Source organism: Lasiodiplodia theobromae, assembly GCF_012971845.1.
Source record: "Lasiodiplodia theobromae strain AM2As chromosome Unknown scaffold_6, whole genome shotgun sequence".
Taxonomy (NCBI): Eukaryota; Fungi; Ascomycota; class Dothideomycetes; order Botryosphaeriales; family Botryosphaeriaceae; genus Lasiodiplodia; species Lasiodiplodia theobromae.
The window spans coordinates 651,455-673,850 of NW_023336552.1; the positions used below are offsets into that span (position 1 = coordinate 651,455).

General features: G+C 55.6%; 6 protein-coding genes across 6 annotated transcripts; 2 read left to right on the forward strand and 4 right to left on the reverse strand.

Moving 5' to 3' along the window:
• Positions 1 to 144: 144 nt before the first annotated feature.
• LTHEOB_2464 (uncharacterized protein) lies at positions 145 to 787 on the reverse strand (the record flags this gene model as incomplete). Its single annotated transcript, XM_035511279.1, has 3 exons — positions 145 to 155; positions 213 to 464; positions 523 to 787. The coding sequence occupies 3 exons, from the start codon at positions 785 to 787 to the stop codon at positions 145 to 147; spliced, it is 528 nt and encodes a 175-aa protein (XP_035364173.1).
• A 2,999-nt stretch (positions 788 to 3,786) lies between these two features.
• LTHEOB_2465 (Telomerase-binding protein) lies at positions 3,787 to 6,277 on the reverse strand (the record flags this gene model as incomplete). The annotated part of the gene is made up of 3 exons (XM_035511280.1): positions 3,787 to 3,870; positions 3,927 to 5,967; positions 6,024 to 6,277. 3 exons carry the CDS (start codon positions 6,275 to 6,277, stop codon positions 3,787 to 3,789), a joined length of 2,379 nt encoding a protein of 792 aa, XP_035364174.1.
• Positions 6,278 to 13,202: 6,925 nt separating this feature from the next.
• LTHEOB_2466 (uncharacterized protein) lies at positions 13,203 to 13,523 on the forward strand (the record flags this gene model as incomplete). The annotated part of the gene is made up of 1 exon (XM_035511281.1): positions 13,203 to 13,523. One exon carries the CDS (start codon positions 13,203 to 13,205, stop codon positions 13,521 to 13,523), a length of 321 nt encoding a protein of 106 aa, XP_035364175.1.
• A 2,044-nt stretch (positions 13,524 to 15,567) lies between these two features.
• LTHEOB_2467 (Tetracycline-efflux transporter protein) lies at positions 15,568 to 17,438 on the reverse strand (the record flags this gene model as incomplete). Its single annotated transcript, XM_035511282.1, has 2 exons — positions 15,568 to 17,136; positions 17,190 to 17,438. The coding sequence occupies 2 exons, from the start codon at positions 17,436 to 17,438 to the stop codon at positions 15,568 to 15,570; spliced, it is 1,818 nt and encodes a 605-aa protein (XP_035364176.1).
• A 976-nt stretch (positions 17,439 to 18,414) lies between these two features.
• On the reverse strand, positions 18,415 to 19,819 carry LTHEOB_2468 (Ferrochelatase; the record flags this gene model as incomplete). The annotated part of the gene is made up of 3 exons (XM_035511283.1): positions 18,415 to 18,869; positions 18,929 to 19,514; positions 19,571 to 19,819. The coding sequence occupies 3 exons, from the start codon at positions 19,817 to 19,819 to the stop codon at positions 18,415 to 18,417; spliced, it is 1,290 nt and encodes a 429-aa protein (XP_035364177.1).
• A 641-nt stretch (positions 19,820 to 20,460) lies between these two features.
• Positions 20,461 to 22,255, forward strand: LTHEOB_2469 (Glucanalpha-maltohexaosidase precursor; the record flags this gene model as incomplete). The annotated part of the gene is made up of 4 exons (XM_035511284.1): positions 20,461 to 20,536; positions 20,594 to 20,986; positions 21,039 to 22,059; positions 22,234 to 22,255. 4 exons carry the CDS (start codon positions 20,461 to 20,463, stop codon positions 22,253 to 22,255), a joined length of 1,512 nt encoding a protein of 503 aa, XP_035364178.1.
• Positions 22,256 to 22,396: the final 141 nt, after the last annotated feature.

Genomic DNA, 22,396 nt, shown 5'->3' on the forward strand with positions numbered 1-22,396 from the left:
ATTACCCAATACGCCACGCCACCTCTCGAGAGCAAAGCAAGTACTAAGATGAACTCAATAAGTCATTATAGCGTAGCCAACTCATATACCACGTCCGTGACAGGTAGCCATACTCTGACAAGAGTCTCTCCAGACTGCATCGCATCAGAATGTGCCTAAGAGTTGTATTAGCATTCCTATCATGATGTTATAAGGCTTTGTTGGGTGCTCACCTGGCCGGTCCGTTTGAGTTGCTACGCCCGACACCTTTTCGGCATTCTGACCTTTTGCTTCAGTTGACGTCCCCCCTGACTTGGCGTTCGGCTCTGAGCCTGTGTTCGAGAGAGCTGCCTGAATCGTTTCAGACGAGTGAGACCGCGCGCTCGAAGGCGCAGCCGTATTCCCTCGTCGCTGCTGCGCCCGCGAGCCGTTTCTGCCGCTCGTGGCATCCGTCGAGCCGGGCCCGGGGCGGATCAGATGAGCTTCTGCGACGAACTTCAGTACTCTTCACCGCCGAGAAGTGGAACAGTAAGAAGTACATACCGCTGTTGGGGACACACAAGAAATGTTCGCCGTGGTACCGGTAGTTCATGACCTCGGTGGTGACGAGCAGCGCCGACGAAAGCGTGGCCGAGCACGCGAGCGCCAGGATGACCCCTAAACGGATATTCGCGTCCCTCTGGGGTTGAGGCAGTAGCGGTCCGACGTTCACTATGATCATAGTACTGGTTATGACGAGGCTGATTGACGTCGCAAGGGTGAGGAGGTAGGCGATGCGGAGACGACGGGATTCGCTGGGCCGTGCCATGGTTGGAGAGGAATACAATTGGAGTTCTGGTGCTGGAAATCCGATAAACTGTACAGTTGCATCTTTATTAAGGGCTCGCAGGTGATCTGGCAGCCTGTAGGGTCAAGACAGGGTGGTGCTTGGCGGTAGTGATGGCAAGGGAATTCAAGCTCTTGGCCATACCGGACTGAAATGATCAACATTAAAGATATGTTCCTTATAGAGGTGGCGGGTAGAATTCTACAATCAACGTGGAGTGACATCCAATGTCAGGTATTTGTGGCTGGTAATCAGTCATACTTTGATTGTTCCCACAATATAATTCTACAATAGCGATCCTTGGTGTTAACAGAAATGGGGTCAACAGTAACTTAAAAGCAAATACGAATATCATGCCCACAGCCAAACTGTCATTCGTTGTATGAGGAGGCCGAAACGGAGAGGCTACGATTCCACAGTTTTATGAAGACTTCATTAGCTATATGTTTTCCGAGCATCCTACTTAATTTCAAAGAGCTACACAGTGCGATACGCCAGCCTCGTAGTCCCATAGAAATATAAACCAATCAACCAAGCAAAACATAGCGACCCTTCCCACACTCATGTAGCTGCAACAGACGACAATGATCGTTTACGTTTGATCATCGTGGTAAATTCGCTCTACGCAACAGTTAGCTAGACATCGCGATGAGATAATTTTTTCCTCAAAATAGAAAGAAGGACAGGAGATTTAATGCTCACCATAGACACTAATGCGGTAACATATTGTCTCGAAATGTGCGATCATGAAGCAGCAGAAGATGATCAAGGCACCCGATCCAGTACCGCTCAGACACGGCCACGCGGACCAGACATCCACGGTCCAGGCTGCACCGATGCAAAGACAATGAAGGATAAGGATTTGGTGGATTTTGAGGTGAATATCGAAATAGTAAGGGCTTGACTGATCCGGCCGCTGCTGCATTCGTGTGTGCAAATTCGAAGAGCTGATGTCAACTAGAGTAATGAACATTCGTTTAGATTAAGCTCAAGGCCTCTTGACGTCTTCCTCAAGACATATGATGTGGGTTTTTCAATGAATGGGCTTCTCTTCCACAAGGAACATTTTTGCTAACTTGGCGATCATCTCGATCATGACTTGTTATCTTCGATGCTTGCCACACATCCCTCGCACGACCGGAAATTTTGTTGTGACCGCACGCTTGCAAAGGCATTCTGAACAGAGTGTAGCCACGTTTTGTTCTAGAGGAGAACCAAAGAAAGTAAATGTCAATCAGCAAAGTATGAGGTTTGTGTGCTTCGGGTTCTGGCTTACTAGTGATGCAAAGGTGCAAAGGGGTATGCAAAATCCAAATTGCCATGTTCTTCTCCACGAAACATCTGTCGGGCAATGCGGTGCACGAAGTGGTGAGAACTTTATATGCTTCGGTACATCAAAATTATCGGAGCGATTATTGAGTTCTCAATTCCGCCATGAGCCTCAAGAGACCAACCAAAGCATAACCGGAGCCTGGCGGTAGTTGTTGTTATGTGAGTAGGTTTTGATTATAGCTGAGAGTGGATCTGGTGAGCCTGTTGCATTTGATATACTAATTTCGCCATGCAAAAACTCACCAGAAAGTTGTCTGAGCAGTCTTTTCTCTTCCGGATAGCCTCTTTGTTTACCGGCGACGACAACACATGATCGCAATGATGATGAACAGAATGACAACCACGGCTAGAAGCGCCAATGAGATGCTGATGAGTGTGTTTTTGATCTCACTAGGGATACCGCGTTGTAGGAGAAGGACGTTATGATGGTGAATGAGCGGAGGTAGAGCGAAGGGGGCCATGATGCGTACAAGTGGAGAGATTTTGGTGGAGAGGAAATGAACAGGGAGATGGGGAAAGAGGACTGCGTGTTCTGAGAGCGTCGAAGATGAAGCCACTCTTACAATTTCTAGACCACCAGCATGTCCCTCAATCATCCAGTCGGCACAAATTACCTTATCGGCTTTTTCCGCTTGTTCGATGAAGAAACGGTATGGGGAACCCCTCGAGGAAACAGATGCGTATCACAAGAGCAATTTCGTCCCCTTTTCCAAGACATCGACAAGAGAGGGATGACATGTGGAGAAGAAAGTTATTTCAAACATGGGTCTCGCACCTCATCAATCATGATCAACCGAAGAAATAAGGTTATTCATCGCTCTCCCCTTGCATGTCTGCTGCCAGGGTGCTTTGGTGTGACTCCCAAGCATTCTTCATGGGCTCGGCCCGCGCTCCTGCAGAAAATCCAGCCTGGATCTCCATTACCGATACTGTGGCGATTTGATCTGCTCCGAGAGGATACAGAGGGGTATTCCAGCTGAAGGTTGGCGTGAAGAATAGAAGGCCCCAGAGGATGGGGTAAAAATGCATCCGTTTTTTTTTGTTCGAGGAACGACATATGTGGGAAGTGGAAGCTATCGTCCGGATGTGAACGTGTAATTGTCAATGCCACGTCTACATCCTGATGATAGCCTCAACGATCCATGTCATGAGCAAAAAATTCACGGTAGCTTTCGGCTACAATACCCCTCTGTACGTAGCTTAAGAAATAAGGATGACGCAAAATGACGTGTAGTTGAGGAGGTGAATCGCCCCCTTCTAAAGCGAAGGAGGGCACTCCATATTCCCGACTTTCCACTCGGGTGCTCAGAATATGGTCAGTACGATACCCGATAATTGTTCTTGTATTGTTATTTGTTTCATCTACTGCGCGACGGCATGGCCCTTGAGACACCAGGGTCACTCAAGTTGCGCCGCGTTTTTGTTTGTTTCCCGTTGACATGTGTTTGCGTGCCGCTTATTACACGTGCCCTTTCAGGGCAGTTCAGCTGAGGCTAAAACCTCGTAGCTTGGGCGGCACGCTGACCGACGTGAATCGGTGCATGTGGCGCTTGGCGACAGCATTGCTATTATTTCGGGCGCGGAAGCCACGCGCCCGATTTCAAAGGTTCATGTCATCTGTGCGACGGGCACTGCTTGCACGGGCATATTCATTCATCCACATCCATCGCGTTACCTGAGCGATGGGTACTCCAGCTGTGACTAGCGCTGTCGTAGATCAGACCAATGTTTTTCTGCCAGCACGTTAGCCCCTTTACGTTGGATCGATTGATCCAGGACAAACACTTACCGACGCGAGGCGGATCCCAAGCCACAGGATCCTCTCGGTCCGAGATCTAATTGTCGATGCCAGCTCCAGCATCCGCTCCTCCTCATCCACAACACCGCTAAACCATGTTGCCGGATAATACGAGTGAGCCCACAGCTGACCCCGGATGAGGTAGTCCTCAGGCAACGGTCGGAAGTCTTCTTCCCCTTCATGAAGGAAAGCGGGGGATTCAATTGCCGGCGTGACAGTCTCAGACTTGGCCAGGGTATTGAGGAAGAAGGCGAGATCCTCCCATTGAACGTATTCGAAAATGTAGGTGGTATCGTAAGGAAGCGTTGCAAGTTGATTCAGGAAAGCGAGTAGAATGTGAAAATGAGTCAGGACATTCTTGTCCCCGAAGCGCCGAAGGACGACGTGTAATGTATCGAAGGTAAGACGGCAAGCGCTAGGAAAAGTGTTGGCAGTCTGGTGGTCAATTTTCATGTCGTCAGGCGCGGGATGTGTGGGAGGCAGGACGGGGGGAGGCTGCCGATCCGGATCGTCATTCCTCTCAAATATAATTTGTTGCAGCTGCGCCGCAAAAGCGAGACGCAGGAAGTTGTCCTCGCTTCCGTAATCAAACAGGCTGGCAATGTTCGCAATAGCCATGTACGCTCCCTGTTCCTTCCATTTCGAAGTGACACGTCCAATGCTGGTGTCCAACTGTCGGATAAAGTCGCTGAGGTTGTGGTCAAACGTATGTTGCTGAAATGCTTGATCTTTTTCGAAAAGTAATCCATGGGCACGTATAAAGCTGGTTTCGACGGGAAGTGAATGAGAATAAGACGTAGATGAGCGGCCGAGAATGGGGTCGAAAAGGGTAAGAATGGACTCGCGTGCGCTCATGAATGGCTGAACGCAGGTGAGAGAACGACTGTAAAAGTAGAGCTGCTGCAGAGCATTAGGCCTGGCCAGGATGGCCAGGTGGTGGTAGAGCCGGCCCACGGCGGGGCTCTTATCGGCGGCTTTGCTGTACCAAAAACGGGCAACACCTGCCCACGTTTCGCGGTCCCGGAGGTCCTCGTCTTCAATTGCCATCCGGTACCGTCCAAGATCTCCGAGACATTCGATCCAAGTATCTTCGAAAGCAGGTACTGTTTCATAAAGAAGCGCCATCATTTGGTACGCCAGATATATGAATGTAAGCATGTACTCCAAGGATTCCGGCAGACGATGACGAAGAAGCTCCAGAAAGGAATGAATGCCATGCTTCCACATTCGGGCCGGCATGGAATACTTAGCGGCAAGACGGCGCAGGGCCGGGCTCGCCGAGGGATGCTGTGACGCCAAAAAGAAATCGTGATGTTCGTGAAGTAAAGTCCTATGTAATGCGATGAGGGCTTGCCAGTGATCTGGGGCCAGCCTTGGGTGTTGACCGGAGACGGGGTCTCTCTCGGCGGTGGCCTGAGCCTTATCGACATGAATGCACTTGGACTCGACCATGGTGAGGCCGGCATAGATTGATTTTACTTCAGCGGCGAGCTGCTCCTGAGAGATTGGGCGTGAGTCTGGTTGCAGCACTAGGTCAGGCCACTGTTCGTTCGTCGGCATAGGCAAGACGGCCGCCGACGGACTTGGCACCGAGGGAGGTACTGGGGTGCCATGGTGGGACACCGATGAGGGCGAGGCGGACCCGTGATCGCGGTGGGTTACACCTGCCTGGGGGTGGAAGGGCAGGGTGGAGTAAGACTGGGCACGTGGCTCTGGCCGATGCAGTCTTGCATATTCCTCGGCCATCTCCACGTCGGCAATCTGGGGCTCCACTGCGGGGTCCATGCCGCGAGCCTTCCGGGACTTTGCATCCTGGCGGACGGGGGAGCGGTTAGGCGACTCTGACGCAGGAATGTCAGATCCAGCACGCTTACGCGTGGGGCGGAGAAGGTCGCCCTCGGCCCATGGGGTCTTACTCTGCAGGGTAAGCCGGTTCAGATCCGGCGTCTTGCCGGCATCGTGGCGGCGGGAATGCTTTTGGCGGCGCTGCTCCTCGAGGCGGCGCTGGTGCTGAGCGGTGGCTATCTGCTTCCTGCTCGACGGGTTAGGAGGGCGCGGGCGGGCGCAGGCGGGCAGGCGCGGACTCACGCTTTGTGAAGAGCCTCGTCGCGTAGTAGCTTCCTAAATAGGGGGGTGCCTTCCTTCACACCGGAGCCCTGGATTTGGGCGGCGTGGCTCGTGCGGACATGGTGCAAAAGGGCGTCATCGCGGTCGAAGAGCTCGCACTCGCAGTAGGGGCAGGCTAGGGCGTCGCCGAGCGGCTGCACCAGGGCAGCGGACTTGGCCTGGGCTCGCTGAGTGGTTGCTAGGCCTTCGTGCAAGTCGAAGTAATCCGTGTTCATGTTAAGAGGCCAGTTTCAGCAGTCGCAGGCGGCGGAGATCGGTTGGTCGCATGCGGGGGCGCCAGTCAGCACGGGCCGGTCGGAAGGCCGGGTGTCGAGGGCGCGTCGGAAGCAGCACTGGGGCAGGCACAACAACGCATCGGCGCTTTGGGTGGGCGTAGGGTTTTGAGAGAATAGGCCTCGGGGGCGGAGGGTCGCGGCTGCGTGGTGACGTTGGCGCGGCTGGGCGGACGGGGCCGAGGATCCGCCTAGTCGGGGCCGGGGGGAGCGAGGGGGCGTGGGCGGATAAGAGCCCGACGACGACGTCTAGAAGGTCTGCTGCTCGCTGTGCGTAGCTTGCGGTGTGGCTATATACAATCTTGGGCGGGCGGCAGGCAACGCTGAGCAGGGTGCGCGGCCTCCGTGCCACTGGCCCGGCGTTTTGGGGGCTGGAACCTGGATGCACACGCGGTTGCCTGCTGACGGTTCGCATTATTGCTGCCTGCCTGCGGCTCTTGCAGCCGCCCCCTGGCCACGCGCGGCGCACGAAAACGTTCAGCCGCATTCTCTACGCTGCGTATAAAATCGAGGCAAAGCAGGCCGCTGCCTGGCCCGCGGGCGCAGGAATAGAAACCGCCCCCACGCCCAATTCTCCGCGATCGCCCCAGCCGCCTGAGCCTCACACACACGCGCGCCACCACCGCCCGCCCAATCTTCACTCACCGGTGAAAGCTTCGGGCGAAAACGAAGACACGCTGTGCGGCCTGCACGCCGGCCTGCTGTCAGCAGCGTGCCTGGCGACATGGCGCGCCTTCAGCCCTGCGCACTGGCTTATCAGCTTCGTGTTATTCCGCTGCTGCCTAAACCAACGCAAGCCATCGACTAATCCGCGCGCCTCCGCACTTCCTCCTGCCCCTAGCCGCAACAGGCAGTCCCGCGAGCACGCCCGCGATGCTCAACAACAGGATTGCTTCGTTTCCTTGTTTCAGCTTAAGTCTGCCCTCACGATGCATCCTTTGCTCGAGCGGTGGATGAGCTGTCATCACCACTGAGCTCAGCTGACTGCTCAATTGCTCCTCTTCCCACCGGCCTCTCCTGGAGGAATTTTCTGACATTGCCCTTTCCCGCTTTGTGGACCTCGCCGCGCCGAAGCGGGACCTCGCTCTTGCGCCTCCTTCTATTCCCGTCGACTTCACAACTTCTTCAGACTCCAGCCTCGATGAGTGACGACTGCGCTGACACGGCGCCGCGATCCTGACTCGGGAAGGCCCGAACTAGCAGGCAAACTCTCTCATGATCGCGCCGTGCAAAAAGTCGGCCGAAGCGCTCTTTCCCCCAACACATGCGTGGCACCCGCCGAGCACAACCAAGTTTTGGCTCCACACCGCACTCCTCACCGTCTTCAAAATGCTACCAACACGGGGCGTTCGCCGGCCCAGGCAGAGCTCGCTTTCGTGTTCAAAAGCGCCATTCCAGCACGACTAATCACGAGCAGACTTGATGACAACGCAGCTCTTCCAGATCCACAATGGACGAACCGCAGCAGAATCCAGGAGCTGGAATGCAAATCCAATAACCTGTTGGACTAGACAGGAATTCTGCCCTTCAGATCTGTGCCCCTTTTTATTTTCGTATTTTTTTTCCTGCAATGCTCTATTTTTTGTCTCGTTCGCTTTTGCTACCCATTTAGTCGCTATACCGAGCAATGCCTCAATATGCTCGTGGTATGTTTCGGAGCTGCCGATTCAAATTGGTTTGTCTTCATGAATATCACTGCTACGGCTTCGAGTTCGCCTTGAAACCGACCTCCTTCGGCTCTATTACCCGGCCCGTACAGACAACTAGGTTTCGTCACTGTCGGCCAGACGATGTGGCAAAGCAGGTTCCATTCGATTCACCGATCATCTCATATCCATAGCATGTGAGAATAGCCCTTGGATCTGACTAAGTTTCGATCCTTCTGCTCCTGCATGCAGCAGGGCAGCCCAGGCGGCAATCGCGGCTGGTTTTACGTTTATGAGACGAGCTTCAATCCTTCAGCAGCAGGATAATCAGACATCCATCTGCGACCGAATTACTCCTCTCGGTATGATCAATCGTCTATCTCCTGTTGCAGACATACGTGTGTATCAGTGACGAAACTCGGCTTGCATTAGGACTTCTCTTGAATCAAAGACAAGTTACCTATCAATCACATCCAAAGCATGGTATTCACGTTCTAGAACATGATATGCAAGCGGACGTACCTAGAAAATCGGCCGAGTTCGCAAGGGGAGAAGCAGTTCAGCAGGCGTGCGAACTTTGTCGTACACTAACAAAAAAGGCGAACCTCAGGCATCCAGAGGATCTCAGCTAGCAGCAGCAGCACACGCATCCAGAAATGACGGATGCAACCGTATCCACCAGTTTGACATAGCCTGCATTTGTTTATTCGTTTCATGCGCAAATCACGATGATTATAGTTTGCCTTTTTTTCCTTTTGTCGGAACGTGCTCCGTGCAAACGATCGGCTCGTAACGCAACGCGAGAAACAAGCAATCCTGGGGCCGAATCCTTTCCCGGGTCGGACAAAGGAAGGGAGGACGGGAGGCCCGGCTGCACGTAGTGGAGCGGGGTTGGCTGCGGTTATGGGCTGGATGATGGCATCTCTGTGCGTCGTGGTAGCAAATGAATGTCTTATGGCAGCTCGCACGACTATAACATCAACAGCCACCCAACATGACAGCCAGTCAGATTACCAGGCCCCTAATTTCTTTTGTGGACGACCAACAGGGTAATATGTTAATTTAACAGTCTTACACATCATTAGAGGAGGCGCATAATCAGGAGAGACCACGCGACTATCGGAGGCAGGAGAGCAAGAGTGGCAGGGGAGAAAGTAGGCAACGAGCACAGCATGCCTTCTACGCAACCACATGATGAGAAGCCCAACAATCGAGAGGCTGCACCACCCTCTCATCTCTCCAGACGTGTGGTAGATGACTGCAGTTTGGCTGCCGTGTTCGGCTCGATGCAGAACGGGGCGTTATTTGGGAGTAATCGTCAGCCCATATCTGAAGAAGGGAGGAGATCGAGTATCACAAGCTCCAACCAAAATTTTCTACCTTCATTCGAAAATCTCGTTTGCGGAGCCACAGCCGATGGATAGCGGGGTTTGTGAGCGGGGAGAAGCGTTGAATGACGACATGACTCACACTCTGTCTCATCAGCCTTACTGCTTGCCTGTCATCTTCGTCTGGCAAGGCTGGAAGAAGGGCGCGTGTGCACGCGTGGTTGGAAGGTGACGGGTAGGGTCTGCTGTGGTCAGTCGGTACAGCGGTCGATTGATTGTATGAGAAAACGGCTGTTTCCGGGGTGTCACTGGCACCACGGCGTCCTGAGGCTGCCTGAAAATCAGATGCAGTGGAACTGGTCGAGAGCGGGTGACCACAGTCGCGTAGTGGGGATGATAGGCCGCAAAATTGCGTGCTGATGGACCCAGGTCTCATTGGCAGGCAGTGAATAAGGCCCCTACTCTTGATGGATGAGATAACATGTGGCTTACCACCCTTCGGGACCAACAGAAATAGCTTAGCTTAGATGGCACAGTGTGATTCGCCGGGCATGCAAAAGCTGGGGTGGGGGAAGAAAGAAGGCAAAAAGATTCATGGCACTTTGATAGACGGAAATTTGGAGCCGAGCGTGCGGAGCAGACCATTTGCCTTAAAAGGTGGAGGGCGAATCAATATGCAAGCCAGAGACCGCGGGCCTGGTAACGAAGGGAAGCGCTGCAGCGACAACAAAGAAAGACATGAAAAGGCCAACGGTAGAACAGGCGTTCGCAAAAGCAAGGCGACGAATGCAGACGGCAAGAGAGCGAATGAACCTCGGGCCAAAGTGCGATAAGCTGGGGGAGAGGCAGGGAGCGCCATCCTGATGATGAACTGCTGCATTCAGGCATATTCCGGGCACGTAAGTGCTGTGCTGGCCGAGTCCCGCGCACGCGCTGCCGGCACGCGTGGCTCGCTGTCGCAAGGGCAAGAAGGCAAACGCGTTGCGGTGCTTGGCGGGGCGTCAGTGCCGTGGCTCAAAGCAGGGAGGAGATGCGAGGAGGCCGGTTGCTTTATGTTCCTGGCGGCTCGTGGGTGAAACTGTCGCACGGAAAGCGCGCCGAAGACCTTTCAGGAAACCGCCCGGTGCCATGACTGCAAACATTCACGCGTCGCAGGATCAGTAGGCTCGTCGCTTTGCTTACATACTCTCTTTGGTCTCTCCCCCTCGGTGCACGCGGCACCGGCTTGCCTTGCCGGATGTTCAGTGGGAAAATTTGGATCCTTTTTTGGCCCCCAAGCTGCGCCTCTTCGATCTCTGCTTGCGGTCCCCACAAGGCAGCCGTCGTGAACGCCGCAACTGACACAGATGGGGTAATTGATAGCTCCGGCCGTCCCAGAGGCTTGCATTTCGCGCGTTTGATGACCGTGTTGGCCGGCTCGATCGCACTGATGTCTCACGCCGTACCACCAGGCCCACAGCCATGCGTCAGGCAGCAAAACAAGGCAACCGAAATCCCTTCACACGCGATACGCGCATGACAAGAGGCCGCCCGCCAACACCAGGCCATGAGATCTGGATGTATGCGCGCGGCAAAGTAAGCGAGAGCGGCACAAGCGGCGTCTTCATTATTGCACTGTGCCTCGATGCCTGCTCGATGGAAAGTTAATCGCCAACGGCGCTGACGGGCGGCCTCCAACAACCCTGCTCGGGCGTTGAGTGAGGAGATCGAGTGAAACGGCGCGCCACGTGAGAAGAGAAGAATGAGAAAGGAAAGAATGAGAAGAAGAGGGCAAGACGAAGGCCAGTACGGTGCAACGCACCGTCGTGGACAGGAATCGTATCTTCGCGAAGAAGCTCCCCTGGATGCACGCTAAGGTTATGAAATGAGCTTGCAAGGATTAGAACGAGGTGAGAAAAGCTTCTTTTTCGATTAAAGTCAGTGCAATGACGTTGTCGACAGTCAAGTGCGGGAGAGCCGGAAGGTGCAGACGTGAGCCTGTTGGTGCCTCAGGCAGACAAGTGCCTAAGGCCTGGCCGCAGAAGGACCGAGCTACATCGACTACATCTCACCCCGCTGCCATGTCGAGAGGCTGGGCATTACCCAGCATGACGCTCGAGGGGGTACCTGCATGAGTTCGAGACTTCTGCGTCTGCGTTCCGTCCCTCTGGTAAGCTTTGATCCGATAAACCCCAAACCGTCTTTTAACTACGAAGTGAAAACTCCCCGTCTAGTCACCAGCCTCAACTCCCACACTGAACCATCCTTTTTTGGCATAGGCTGATCCCCTTCTTGGTAGGTTGAAGAACCGTGTTGGCTGACTAGCGTTTGACGGTAAGCCATGCGCTGGTCGCTACCGCGCATGGTCGATAGACAGCGAGGTACGCACCGACGTCATCACGTGCATTCACCGTTGGTCCCGCATTCCGTCTCCAGCGCTGCAAAATGCCCCATGGCCAGCAGCAAGGTCCTAGAAGACGGCGCGAGTGTCGCAAAGCCCGAAGAAACGAGCGTCTCGTTCCCGAACCAGAGGGGAAGCGCGATGGCCGACATGTTCAAAGGAGAGCGGATCTCATTTCATCTCATCGCACGAGCCAAAAGCGTAGTAGGCCGGTTACTCATGGTCCAGTTTTACCCCTCACGTATACCCGCTGAGGCGTTCGCTCGAAAATGGACTCCAGACGATCAAGTGTGGCTCACGCCACGTAGTCGCGACGGCCTAATGCCCGGGTGTACACTCGGCGCTTTGCATGGCAGCAGCGACCTGCACTATCGCCTCTAGCTATCATTCGTCCAAGCGGTGCGACTCCTCCTTGAAACAGCCGAGTGTGCAAGGCAGTTGGGCCGAAACGGGTGCCGCCAGGCTCCGTCGAAGAAAGTACCTCACAAAGCGGGGGCGCACCGTCTCTTATGTACTGCTGCACCACCGAGAAGAGCAAGGGGCTATGAAACAGCAGATAGGACATCTGTAGGGGTCGTTCGAAGAGCACACCACCAGCGCGCGACACTGATGACGCCGACGGCACTTCGAGGCTATATGTGTTACACCGAGCACGGCATTGCATTTCTGCACCTACCGGTCACACCACCATCAGGAAGGCCGTCCGCAAGCGTGCAGCTGTACTCGCGTCGGCGAAGAGCCAATCAGGGGCGACAGTGCATGGGTGCCACCCAATCACGAAGCGATCGTTAAAGCAGCGTCTTTCCAGGATGCCAAACGATCCCTGACAGAACACGGACAACAACCACCGCATCGCTCGCTCTCGCAGATTGGTCAGGGAGCTGGGCGTCACAGCGGACTTGGATCAGCAGTCGGTCAGCCAATCGCCAGCCGCTGGCCTTCCTCTTGTGGCCACACGGCAGGGGGCTGCGGGCGGCCCCAGACGGCTGGGAAGCGGGGACGCGCGACCAAAAATGCGGGGAAGCCTAGCCAGAGCGCCATCCGACCACTCACAGCACTCCCTTGTGACATGGCTGGCCCTGGGAATGGGTGCTGCGTGGTTCACGCCACTGCCACACTACCATAGCGAGGTGGACTGGGCTGCTGGTTGGCTCCTCGAGCGACTCAGCTCCGCTCCATCCAATGTAGTGTCGCAGACGTCGAGGTACGTACCTGTGCCGGTAAGCCCGGGCCTGGCTGCTTTAGCCAACCTTATAAGAGGGAGAGGAAGGAGGGGAAGACCAAGTGACACCTACCACTCTTCCACCTCTTGCTGCCTTTGTCCTCCCTCCACACTTCATCTGTCTGCAAGCAAGGCAGCCTCATCAACCTTGCTTCCGTCACCCTATCCTCGTCCAAGTACCTAGTACTTTCCTGCTCTTACCCCTCTTAAGCCTGATCCGACCGTTGCACGGCAGCAGGCTTCGTCCCTCTGAGCAAACACCTCCACTCTCCACTCAACCAACAACAACACCATGCGTCTCGCACTTCAGACCTCCTCCGAGATGGTGGCCCTCGGCCTCAACGCCGCTGCCTTTGGCGTCGCCACCTATCTCCCGTGCCGCTACTTCGGCCCCATGGTGTTCCCCCGCCGCGCAGCGAGGGCCCAGGTCCGCGCTGAGCAGCGTGCGCTTGCCCACTCGAACGCCGTCGCCGTCGGTGCTGGTACCGCTGCTGTCGCCGGTGCCGCTGCTGGCAGCCAGATCGGCTCTGGTCATCACGGCTGGATCGGAAGCGCGAGGGCTCTGTTCAGGCTCGGCACCAGGGGCCGTGGTGGTGGCAGCTGGAGGAGCTAAGCAAGCATCGAGACTGCTCAGGTATGCCCTTCCCTTTCTCTTTCGCCCTGCCTGCCCCTTGCCTTGATCCACCTCTTTCTGCTGTCAGACGACTAAGTGATAGCGATACTGACTGGGACTTGATAGGAGATGATGACGTGAGAGATCGACGAGTTTGACGACGTGAGCGAGACGAATAACGAGACGGAGAGACACTGACGGTCTGATACTCTGAACGGACTGTCTTGCCCCTCGCAGTCGTGGACCCATGGGGGAATAAGCAGGACCAAGCCACCTTTGGGCCCCATCTTACTTCTTGCGCGACAACAATCACCTGCCGACATCCATTCCTTACCACAACCACCCCTATGAATCTTGTTGTCGGTGTTTGAGGTAATCCGTTCTTCGTCCTTTTTTGTATTTGAATGGCGTTTGTGTAGTAGGAGCCTTATCGCATATTTCCATTGAGTATTTCATATCCATATCCATTGTGCAGCTTCTTTTGCATGTCTCCATCATACCTAGAGTAGATGAGCGTGTTTTGGTCTCCGCGGACAGAAGACTTTGCCACATCCATCTTCATTCGTTTCGCTTCAACACTTACTTTTATCGTGTAACTGAATACAATCCAATAAACAATTTAAACAAACTGCCGGTCTCTGATGTCGCGTGGGAGTTTCGCTGAACCACTAAAACCAGTGGAGAAGCCGTGGTACATCCTCCCGTTATAAACGCCTTAAAATTTGTCCCGTGCCTCCGATTCTTTCCGAGGTATTAGTGGAAGGATGAGTTCCCCAGGTCCGCAGCTCCGGTCGCACGTAACGCCCCCCAATCAACACCCCACACTCAACAAAAGCCTACGCCCAGCCGGCCCTGACATCTCTTTGGAGGAACCCCACTCCATACCCCACAGCCGTTTCTTTTTTGTTTTTACTAGTTAAAAAAAGGAACGTGTGTCGGCGTAGGAGTAGGCTCTAAATTGACTACAAAAATCGCTTCTGGTCTATGAGAATTCAAGTCACTCTTTTTCCCGAGCGGCCCTCATCTTTAACTCCTCCCCCACCATACAGAAAAGAAAGAAAGAAAGCACGCAGGTAAAGCCGAGCGGTTACTAACTCGCAATCTCTGATTCCTTCCAGTTCAATTCACTAGACAACTGCTGCATGTTCCTTCGTCTCTGACCCGAGGTACGGAGCGCGACAAATAAGACACCAGGCTAGTCGCACTGGTCCACATGACCCAGAAATAAAATTCCCATTAGCCTTCAGACTAAACCAAGATTCATCGTCGTCACTCTACTACATAGTAAACCAAAAATAGCGCAGGAAACCAATCGCGATAGCAAAGTAGGTAACAGATGGAAAAGAACCAAGATAAATATCCATTGCGGCATAAGAGAGAAAATGTGGCAATTGGACTCAGTTGCAACACCTCGGGCGTTGATGTACATACGTTTGCTCGCCATGACCATCGCGTGATACAAACAGAGAGAGGAAAAAGAAAAAAAGAAAATCAACTCAGTACACATGCATGCATACCCAATGAAGCGCACACACACAGCTTTGCGCGACTTAATCGCGTCTATGCGTGAAACCTAACCCCCCGCCCTCCAACCACACATCCGACCATTCAGAGAGTCCCGTCCATCGACCAACCAAAACCCTAACGAGTCAAATAAGAAACCAGTCATAAGCACAACATTCCCTCCCCCCAGGCAGCACGCACACCCAGCCGCTGCAAACGACCGGTCAGAAACCAAAATAAGCTTGCCCACCACCCCCGCCGTGGCCGGAAAGCCACGTACAATAAGCGCGACAGCACCCCTCCCCCAAGTGGAAAAGAGGAAAGAAAAATAAACGCTTTGCTTCATATCCAGTCGTTCCGATCATTGTCTACTTCCAACCAAACAAGAGGAAAGTAGGAAAAAAAGAGGAGCTATTCCTCCTCTTGTTTCACCAAGGCTGATGAACGAGAATAACAATAGTCTATTCAATCGAACCAATAAAAAACAGTTTCATATGCGGACACAGCGTAACCCGACTTACCATATGTACAGAAACACCTACTACACCCCCCGCCCAACCTCAACCTCCTCATCACCCTCGCCGCCAAAGGGACGACCAACACCAACACCAACACCAGCCACCACCTCCTCCGCCGACGGCTCTTCCAACCCGACGCCCGGCCTGACGAAGAAGGCCGCCACGAAGGCGATGCCGAACACGCTCGTCAAGCACACAAAGACCAGCTGCGTGAAGGTGCCCACGGTGGCGGCGTAGATGGCGTTGAAGACGGTGGGCGCGACGACACGCGCGAGGGCGTGCAGCAGGCCCATGGCGCCGAGCAGCTGCCCGGTGCGGTCGGCCGGCACGTGCTTGGTCAGGCTGCTCTGTAGCGTGGGGGAGCCCATGCCGCCCGCCGCCGCCAGCGCGCCCGACGCCATGAACAGGCCGCCCGACGACGCGAGCGTGTAGCCCAGGTACCCCAGCGTGTCAAGCGCGATGGCGAAGCGGATCAGTGCGAGGTCGAAGGGCTCGGCGCCGCTGGGCTTTTCGTGGACGGCGGCAGTGCCAGGGCGGCGGCGGCGGCTTGCTGACGCGCTGCGGCCCTTGTACAGGCGGGTGATGATGGGGAGCAGCACCAGCAGGCAGAACACGCGGCTGCCGCTGACGAGAGAGACGAGCCGGCTGGTCTCGACCGTCGTCCAGCCAAACTGGAAGTTCGTGTAAATGATGACAACTGTCATAGCACCCATGTGGACGCCAAACACGGTCGTGTCGACACCAGCCAGTACCAGGAGGTTGCGGCGAACTGCCGGACTGCTGCCTTCGCCGGTGGGATACAGAATCTTGAGCGGCTCGAGGAGGTTGAGGTGCCGCATGCGATTGATCCAGTCTGCCGAGGGCGCCCGGGCTGCGCGTTCGAGAGCATGCTTCTCCCGCGCCGCCATCTGCCGGTCCTTCGTGAGGGACTCGGGAATGAGCAAGCCAGCGAACAGGATGAAGGTGACATGGATTCCGGCGGCAATGTAAAAGATGGACACAATGGAGCCAACAGCCTCGATGATGTACGCCGACACAATAGGGCCGAGGGCAATACCAGTGAAGAGAGCGGCGTGAAAGTATCCAAAGACGACGTTGCGTCTATCGATTGGGATGCAGTCGGTAGCATACGAATTGGCGATGGCCATGGCAGCAATAAAGGACCCAAACAGCCCCTCGACGCCGTATGACACGAGGATCCAGCCAACCGGGATCGTGTCAGGATAAGAAGCTGCGCACAGGACGATGACTTCTCCAAGCAACATGCCGATGCTCGAAATGATGATGATACGCAAACGGCCATATCGGTCCGAGAGAGCTCCAAGCTTGGGCGAAGTGATGGCGCAGAGGATGCCCGAGAGCAGATTTCCTATCAAGGTGAACTCGGCGACATAAGCCGACACCTCAGGGCTCCGACACTGCGGGTTCTCGTCTCCGAAGACGACGGGAAGAGTTGTAAAGTTTGGGTCCTGCATTGCCTTATCGGAGAAGTATTCGCGGCAGAGCAGCGTGATGATGAGATTCATCTTAGGCACTAGAATGCCAGCATTCGCGATTGCCATCAAGAAAAACATGGGAAGCATCCAGTAGATCTGATGGATGTCAGCAACTGCTTCGGAACAACTGGCACACGCAAATCACTGACCGACGGCCGTTTATACCATGGGATCGCAGAGAAGTCCTCGTACGCAGAAGGCCTGCTGCTTGCGCTGCTTCTCCTGCTGTCCCCAGCAAGCAGAGGAGTCTCCTCGGCGCTTCGATACCGGAGTCCTGTGTCCACGCCTCCCACCTCGACTAGCATCTGGTCTTCTCCGGCATGTTCTCTGTCGACCTGTCTTATCGGACCAGTTCGCGCAACCCCAGTGTCTGGGGTGTATATGGCGTTGTTCTCCATGGTCGTTTCTTGGATTTCTGGATGAGGGGTGCACCTGGGCAAGAGCAGCAGGCGGCAGCTGTACTGGGTGGTGCACAAGTGGCGCGCGGAATGTGGGCAAGCGGATCAAATAAGCGCAGCCATGCCTCTCATTCGGTTAGGTATCTGGAGTTGCGTGGGTCTTGTCAGGGCGGCAGGTCCAGACGCGCGAAGATTGGCGGGCTGGGGGGAAAGTGGTGCTGGATGGTGCGCGATAGGATCGGATGGAGCAGCGTTAAACTCCGTGACGCGAAACTCAAGCTCCCACGAAGCACGGTGGGGCACAGAACGAATGAGTGCTGGCGGAAGTGTGGAGAGCGGGACGGTCGACGGGCGGGCGCTATCATGTTTCGCTTCCTTCATGTATGACGCCGAGGTGATTGCTGGATTGATAATGCGCGTCTGGTGTCGGCACGCTGTTCCCCGAGATGCCGGTGTTATGAGCTGGCATGGACCCCCAAAGTCGTGACGTCGATGCCTTCCGCGGCCTAGCTTGAAACGCTCCCATTAGTCGGGCTGACAGTTGCTCCGCCCGCTCAGGTCCATGCCAGCAAAGCGGCCCCGCCGTACCGCGAACCCTACATACATTCTCCAAAGTCTCGACGGGCCCACGATGTGAGCCTGTCGAAAAACGGCACGATCTTCTGTTGGGAGCGCAATGCGAGTCCGACCGTGTTTCTGTTGGCGGATGCTTCTGATTCGACGCCGTTGGCTTTCCTGGTCACGATGGTGTCTGTGCTTCGGACGCCGAGAACTCAGCCTCCGATAAGCTTCGTATGCCTGAGCAAGTTGACTTGTAAGATTGTAGTAGCATGCGCCTATTTTGAGCAGCTGAAATTTCCCAGTAGTACTATTGTTACAGACAGGCGTGGACGCCCCAGGTATAGTCCCGACCCCCGATATTACAATCCGACCCATTTTGTCATGATATCCGAACAAATGTGAACATGAGTGTCGTCTAAATCCTCTCTTGCATGCTCGCAAAGAAGCGCTTGCTCTCGGCGCAGCGCTCGCTGACGCAGCCAGGGCATCTCAGCCCCATCTGCTGACTGCACGCCTGCCCGCTCTCTAGATGCGCCTTGGCAATGTCTGCCAGCGCCTGGATGAACACTGGTGAGCCATTCAAGCTCTCCGCCCTCTTGACGTTGCCACCCTCCTCGGTAGCGTCGTGAATAATCTCCTTGTCCAGTTCGAACAGAGTCTCGATATGGTCCGACGTGAACGCAATTGGCACAAGAAGCATATCCTTCTGTCCCTGCTTGATGAAGTTGGAGACTGTGTCCGAAGTCTGGGCCCCCAGCCAGGCCGACGGTCCGACCTGAGACTGCCAAACAAGACGGTAAGGGTTCTTCATTTTGAGACGCTGCATGACTGCGTAGACAGTTGCAGCGACTTCGGCAGGGTACGGGTCGCCTGCAGATTCACACATCAGTAAAGCCCGCGGCATCGTTTGCACACTGGATTAAGCTTACCCCTGTTGACGACGCTCATTGGCAGACTGTGCGCCGAGAAGAGAATAATGACCTGGTCCCTGATTTCCTCAGGGAACTCCTTCAGAGTGGCCTCGATGTTCTGAGCAAACGCTTCCACAAGCCCCGGATGTACCGGCCAGCGATCAATAACACTCCATGTGATCGAACCTGCGGGCTCATTGACGCCATCACCGGCCCTCCTGCCCTCGAGTCTACTCCGCCACTTCCACAGCTCATTCAGCGACGAACCAGTGGTGCTGCACGAGTACTGCGGGTACTGGGTGAAGGCGACAGCACGGCCACCCCGGCCCTTTCCAAACCCGTCTTCGAACAGCTGATTGTACATCTCCTCGGTCAGGGGATTGGCGTAGCGAAAGGCAACGTATGGCTTGTGCGGGGCTGTGGCGGGTGATATTTTGTCTAGAATCTTGCACATCTCGGCGGCCTGGTACTCGGACCACATGCGAATTGGCGAGCCACCTCCAATGTCGGCGTACTGCTTCTCAATCTTGGGCGTGCGGCGCTTCGAGATGAAGGGTCCGAGGTAGTTCTGTAGGCGGCCGAGGGGGATGAGGTCACCGTCGGACTGCGTGGAAAAACGTCATTAGCAGGGCACGCGCGGGGTGCATGAGAGAGACGTACGAATAATCTGCTGAGGAAGTCCCCAACTTCGGCGGTAGTGGAGGGGCCGCCCATGTTCATGAAGACCATGGCCGTGGGGCCCTTGGAGCTTGTCGCATCCTGGGTGACGGGCGGCACAGTTGCGAGGGTCCTCTGCGATGTCTGCTGGGTTCGCTGCCAGAGCGAAGAGGCCGGCGTGGCGGTGAATTTGGAAATGTGAGCAGGCGATGCCCGCTGCGAGAGGCGTGCGACGGGGGCGCGGAGCGACATCGTAGGCGGCGATGGGGGTGTTGAGAGTGGGCGAAAGCAATTGCTACCTCTGCATGATCCGGACAGGTGGCGGGTGGTGGTGAGAGGGGTGTGCTGGGCTGATTAAGAGAGGTGGTCTCGAGCTGTGTTGCTGGAAGCTCTCCTCAGCTTTCCGATCGTCATGGCGGGTGCTAGCGGGCCGGAATCGGGCGCCAACCAGCATCGTCGCATTACAGACGAGTGAAGGCTAGCGCTATTTATTCCTTACTCATGTCATGGGCAGTTGAAGCTATCGTCCGGACGTGTGTGTAGAATGCTTAATTCGACCTTCTTATCCGGACGATAGCTTCTACCACCCATGTATTGTTTTATTTTTATTTTTATTTTCTAAAAAAAAAAAGCCGAGGCATGGTTATCTTAGGATCGAGGATCCTGCTATTCTTCGCACTAGCCTTCGGCTGCAATACCCCTACGTACAGCAGAGCTGCTCTTGGCAGCACGTGGTCGCGCGGCGCTGGGCTTAGACGGGTGCCTGACAACCTCGTGTCTGAATACGGCTCGTTGCCTTTTTAAAGAACTGGCGCATTGGTTGCTGAATATATATATATCTTGAAAGCTCTCTCTGTGCTGCACAAGGGAGATCGACGAGTGCTGGAGATCTCATGTCTTGGCTGCGCAACCGTTTCTCCAAGGCTCACAGAAGCCGCAAGGAGTCGTCGCAACAGATCCAGCTCAGGGGTAAACTTCTAGCCGAACCCTCGCGTGTGCAGCCGCTGATGCTCAACTAAAATAAAGGACCTGAGAGGCAGGAACCCGGCAGCCCGACGCCCGTGAATGCGATCCTGTTCCAGGGTTTCCAGTGGTACACGCCGGGTGGGCACTGGACCCGCCTATCTGCAGCGCTGCAGACTTATGCCGATCTGGGCATAACCTCAATATGGCTGCCGCCCGGCTGCAAAGCCAACCAGCCCGACGGTAACGGCTACGACTGCTATGACCTCTGGGACCTCGGCGAATTCGACCAGAAGGGTGCCCGGTCCACGAAATGGGGCTCGCGCGAGGAGTTGCGCGATCTCATGGACAAGGCCAAGAGCCTGGGGATCGCCATCGTCTGGGACGCCGTGCTCAGTCACAAAACTGCCGGAGATAGCACCGAGGAGTGCTGGGCGGTCGAGGTTGATCCAGAAGGTGATTTCTTTTATTTCTTCATTTTTTCCTATCCACTAACTTTCCCCTCCAGACCGCCGCGTCGAAACCACCAAACCCAGGAAGATCGAACCCTGGATCCACTACTCATTCCCAGGGCGAGGTGACAAGTACAGCAGCCTGAAATGGCACTGGCAGCACTTCAATGGCACGGATTGGGACCAGCGAGCGGAGCGGCACGCCATCTACAAGATCATCGACCCGCCCGACGCGAAGGGGAGGCGGCCGTCGAAGCAGCACCGCAAGGACTGGGCGCCAGACGTCGACGACGAGCTGGGAAACTACGACTACCTCATGTTCACCAACATCGACTACTCCAACGCCGAGGCGCGGCAGGACGTGCTGGACTGGGGTGCGTGGATGGTGACGGACGTCGGAGTCAACGGTTTCCGCCTTGACGCCTTCAAGCACGTGTCCTGGCACTTTGCGCGCGACTGGACCGCCCACGTCAAGGCCGCCGCCGCCGCCGCCAACAAGGACGTCTTCGTGCTGGGCGAGTACTGGACGGGCGACGTCGACAAGCTGATCAAGTGGGTCGACCGCGTCGGCAACAACGCCCACGCCTACGACGCCCCGCTGCTCAACAACTTCTCGGCCCTCTCGCTCGCCGCCAGCAAGCGGCCCTCGACCCTGACGCCGGCCCCGGTCATCGACATGCGCACCCAGATCTACAAGAACACGCTCGTGGCCGCGCGCCCCGCCAACACCGTCACCATGGTGGCCTCGCACGACACGGCCAAGGGCCAGATGCTGGAGACACCCGTCACCCCGTGGTTCAAGCCGCTCGCCTACGCCCTGATCCTGCTGCGCCGCGACGGCCTGCCCTGCGTCTTCTACGGCGACTTGCACGGCATGATGGGCCCCTTCCCGGCCCCGCCCGCCTGCGCCGGCAAGCTGCCCCTCCTGCTGCTGCTGCGCCGCTTCTTCGCCTACGGAGAGCAGACTGACTACTTTGACGCTCGCACGAGCGCCGGTTGGGTGCGGCACGGCACGTGGGACCGCCCGGACGGCTGTGTCGTGGTGATGAGCGTGATGGGGGCGACGAAGAAGGGCATGTATGTGGGCAAATGGGCTGCAGGGCAGACCTTCATCGATGCGCTAGGGAAAGTGGAAGAGAAGGTGGTGTTAGACGAGCGAGGATGTGGAACATTTGCATGTGCTCCGAGGAGTGTGAGTGTGTGGGTGAGGGAAGGGAGTCTGCCTGCCGAGCTGTGGGAGGGAGCATCCAGGCCGGAGAAGTTCAAGTTATAGAAGCGGGGAGCTATTGGGGACAGTGCGACGCTAAACGAGCTGTAAATAGTAGACGGAATAGATTCCCGGCAATTACGCATCAGTACTACCTTTCTCATGCCCTGGTTGGTTGTCCGTCCCGATTCCGTGTAATCCTTGTAG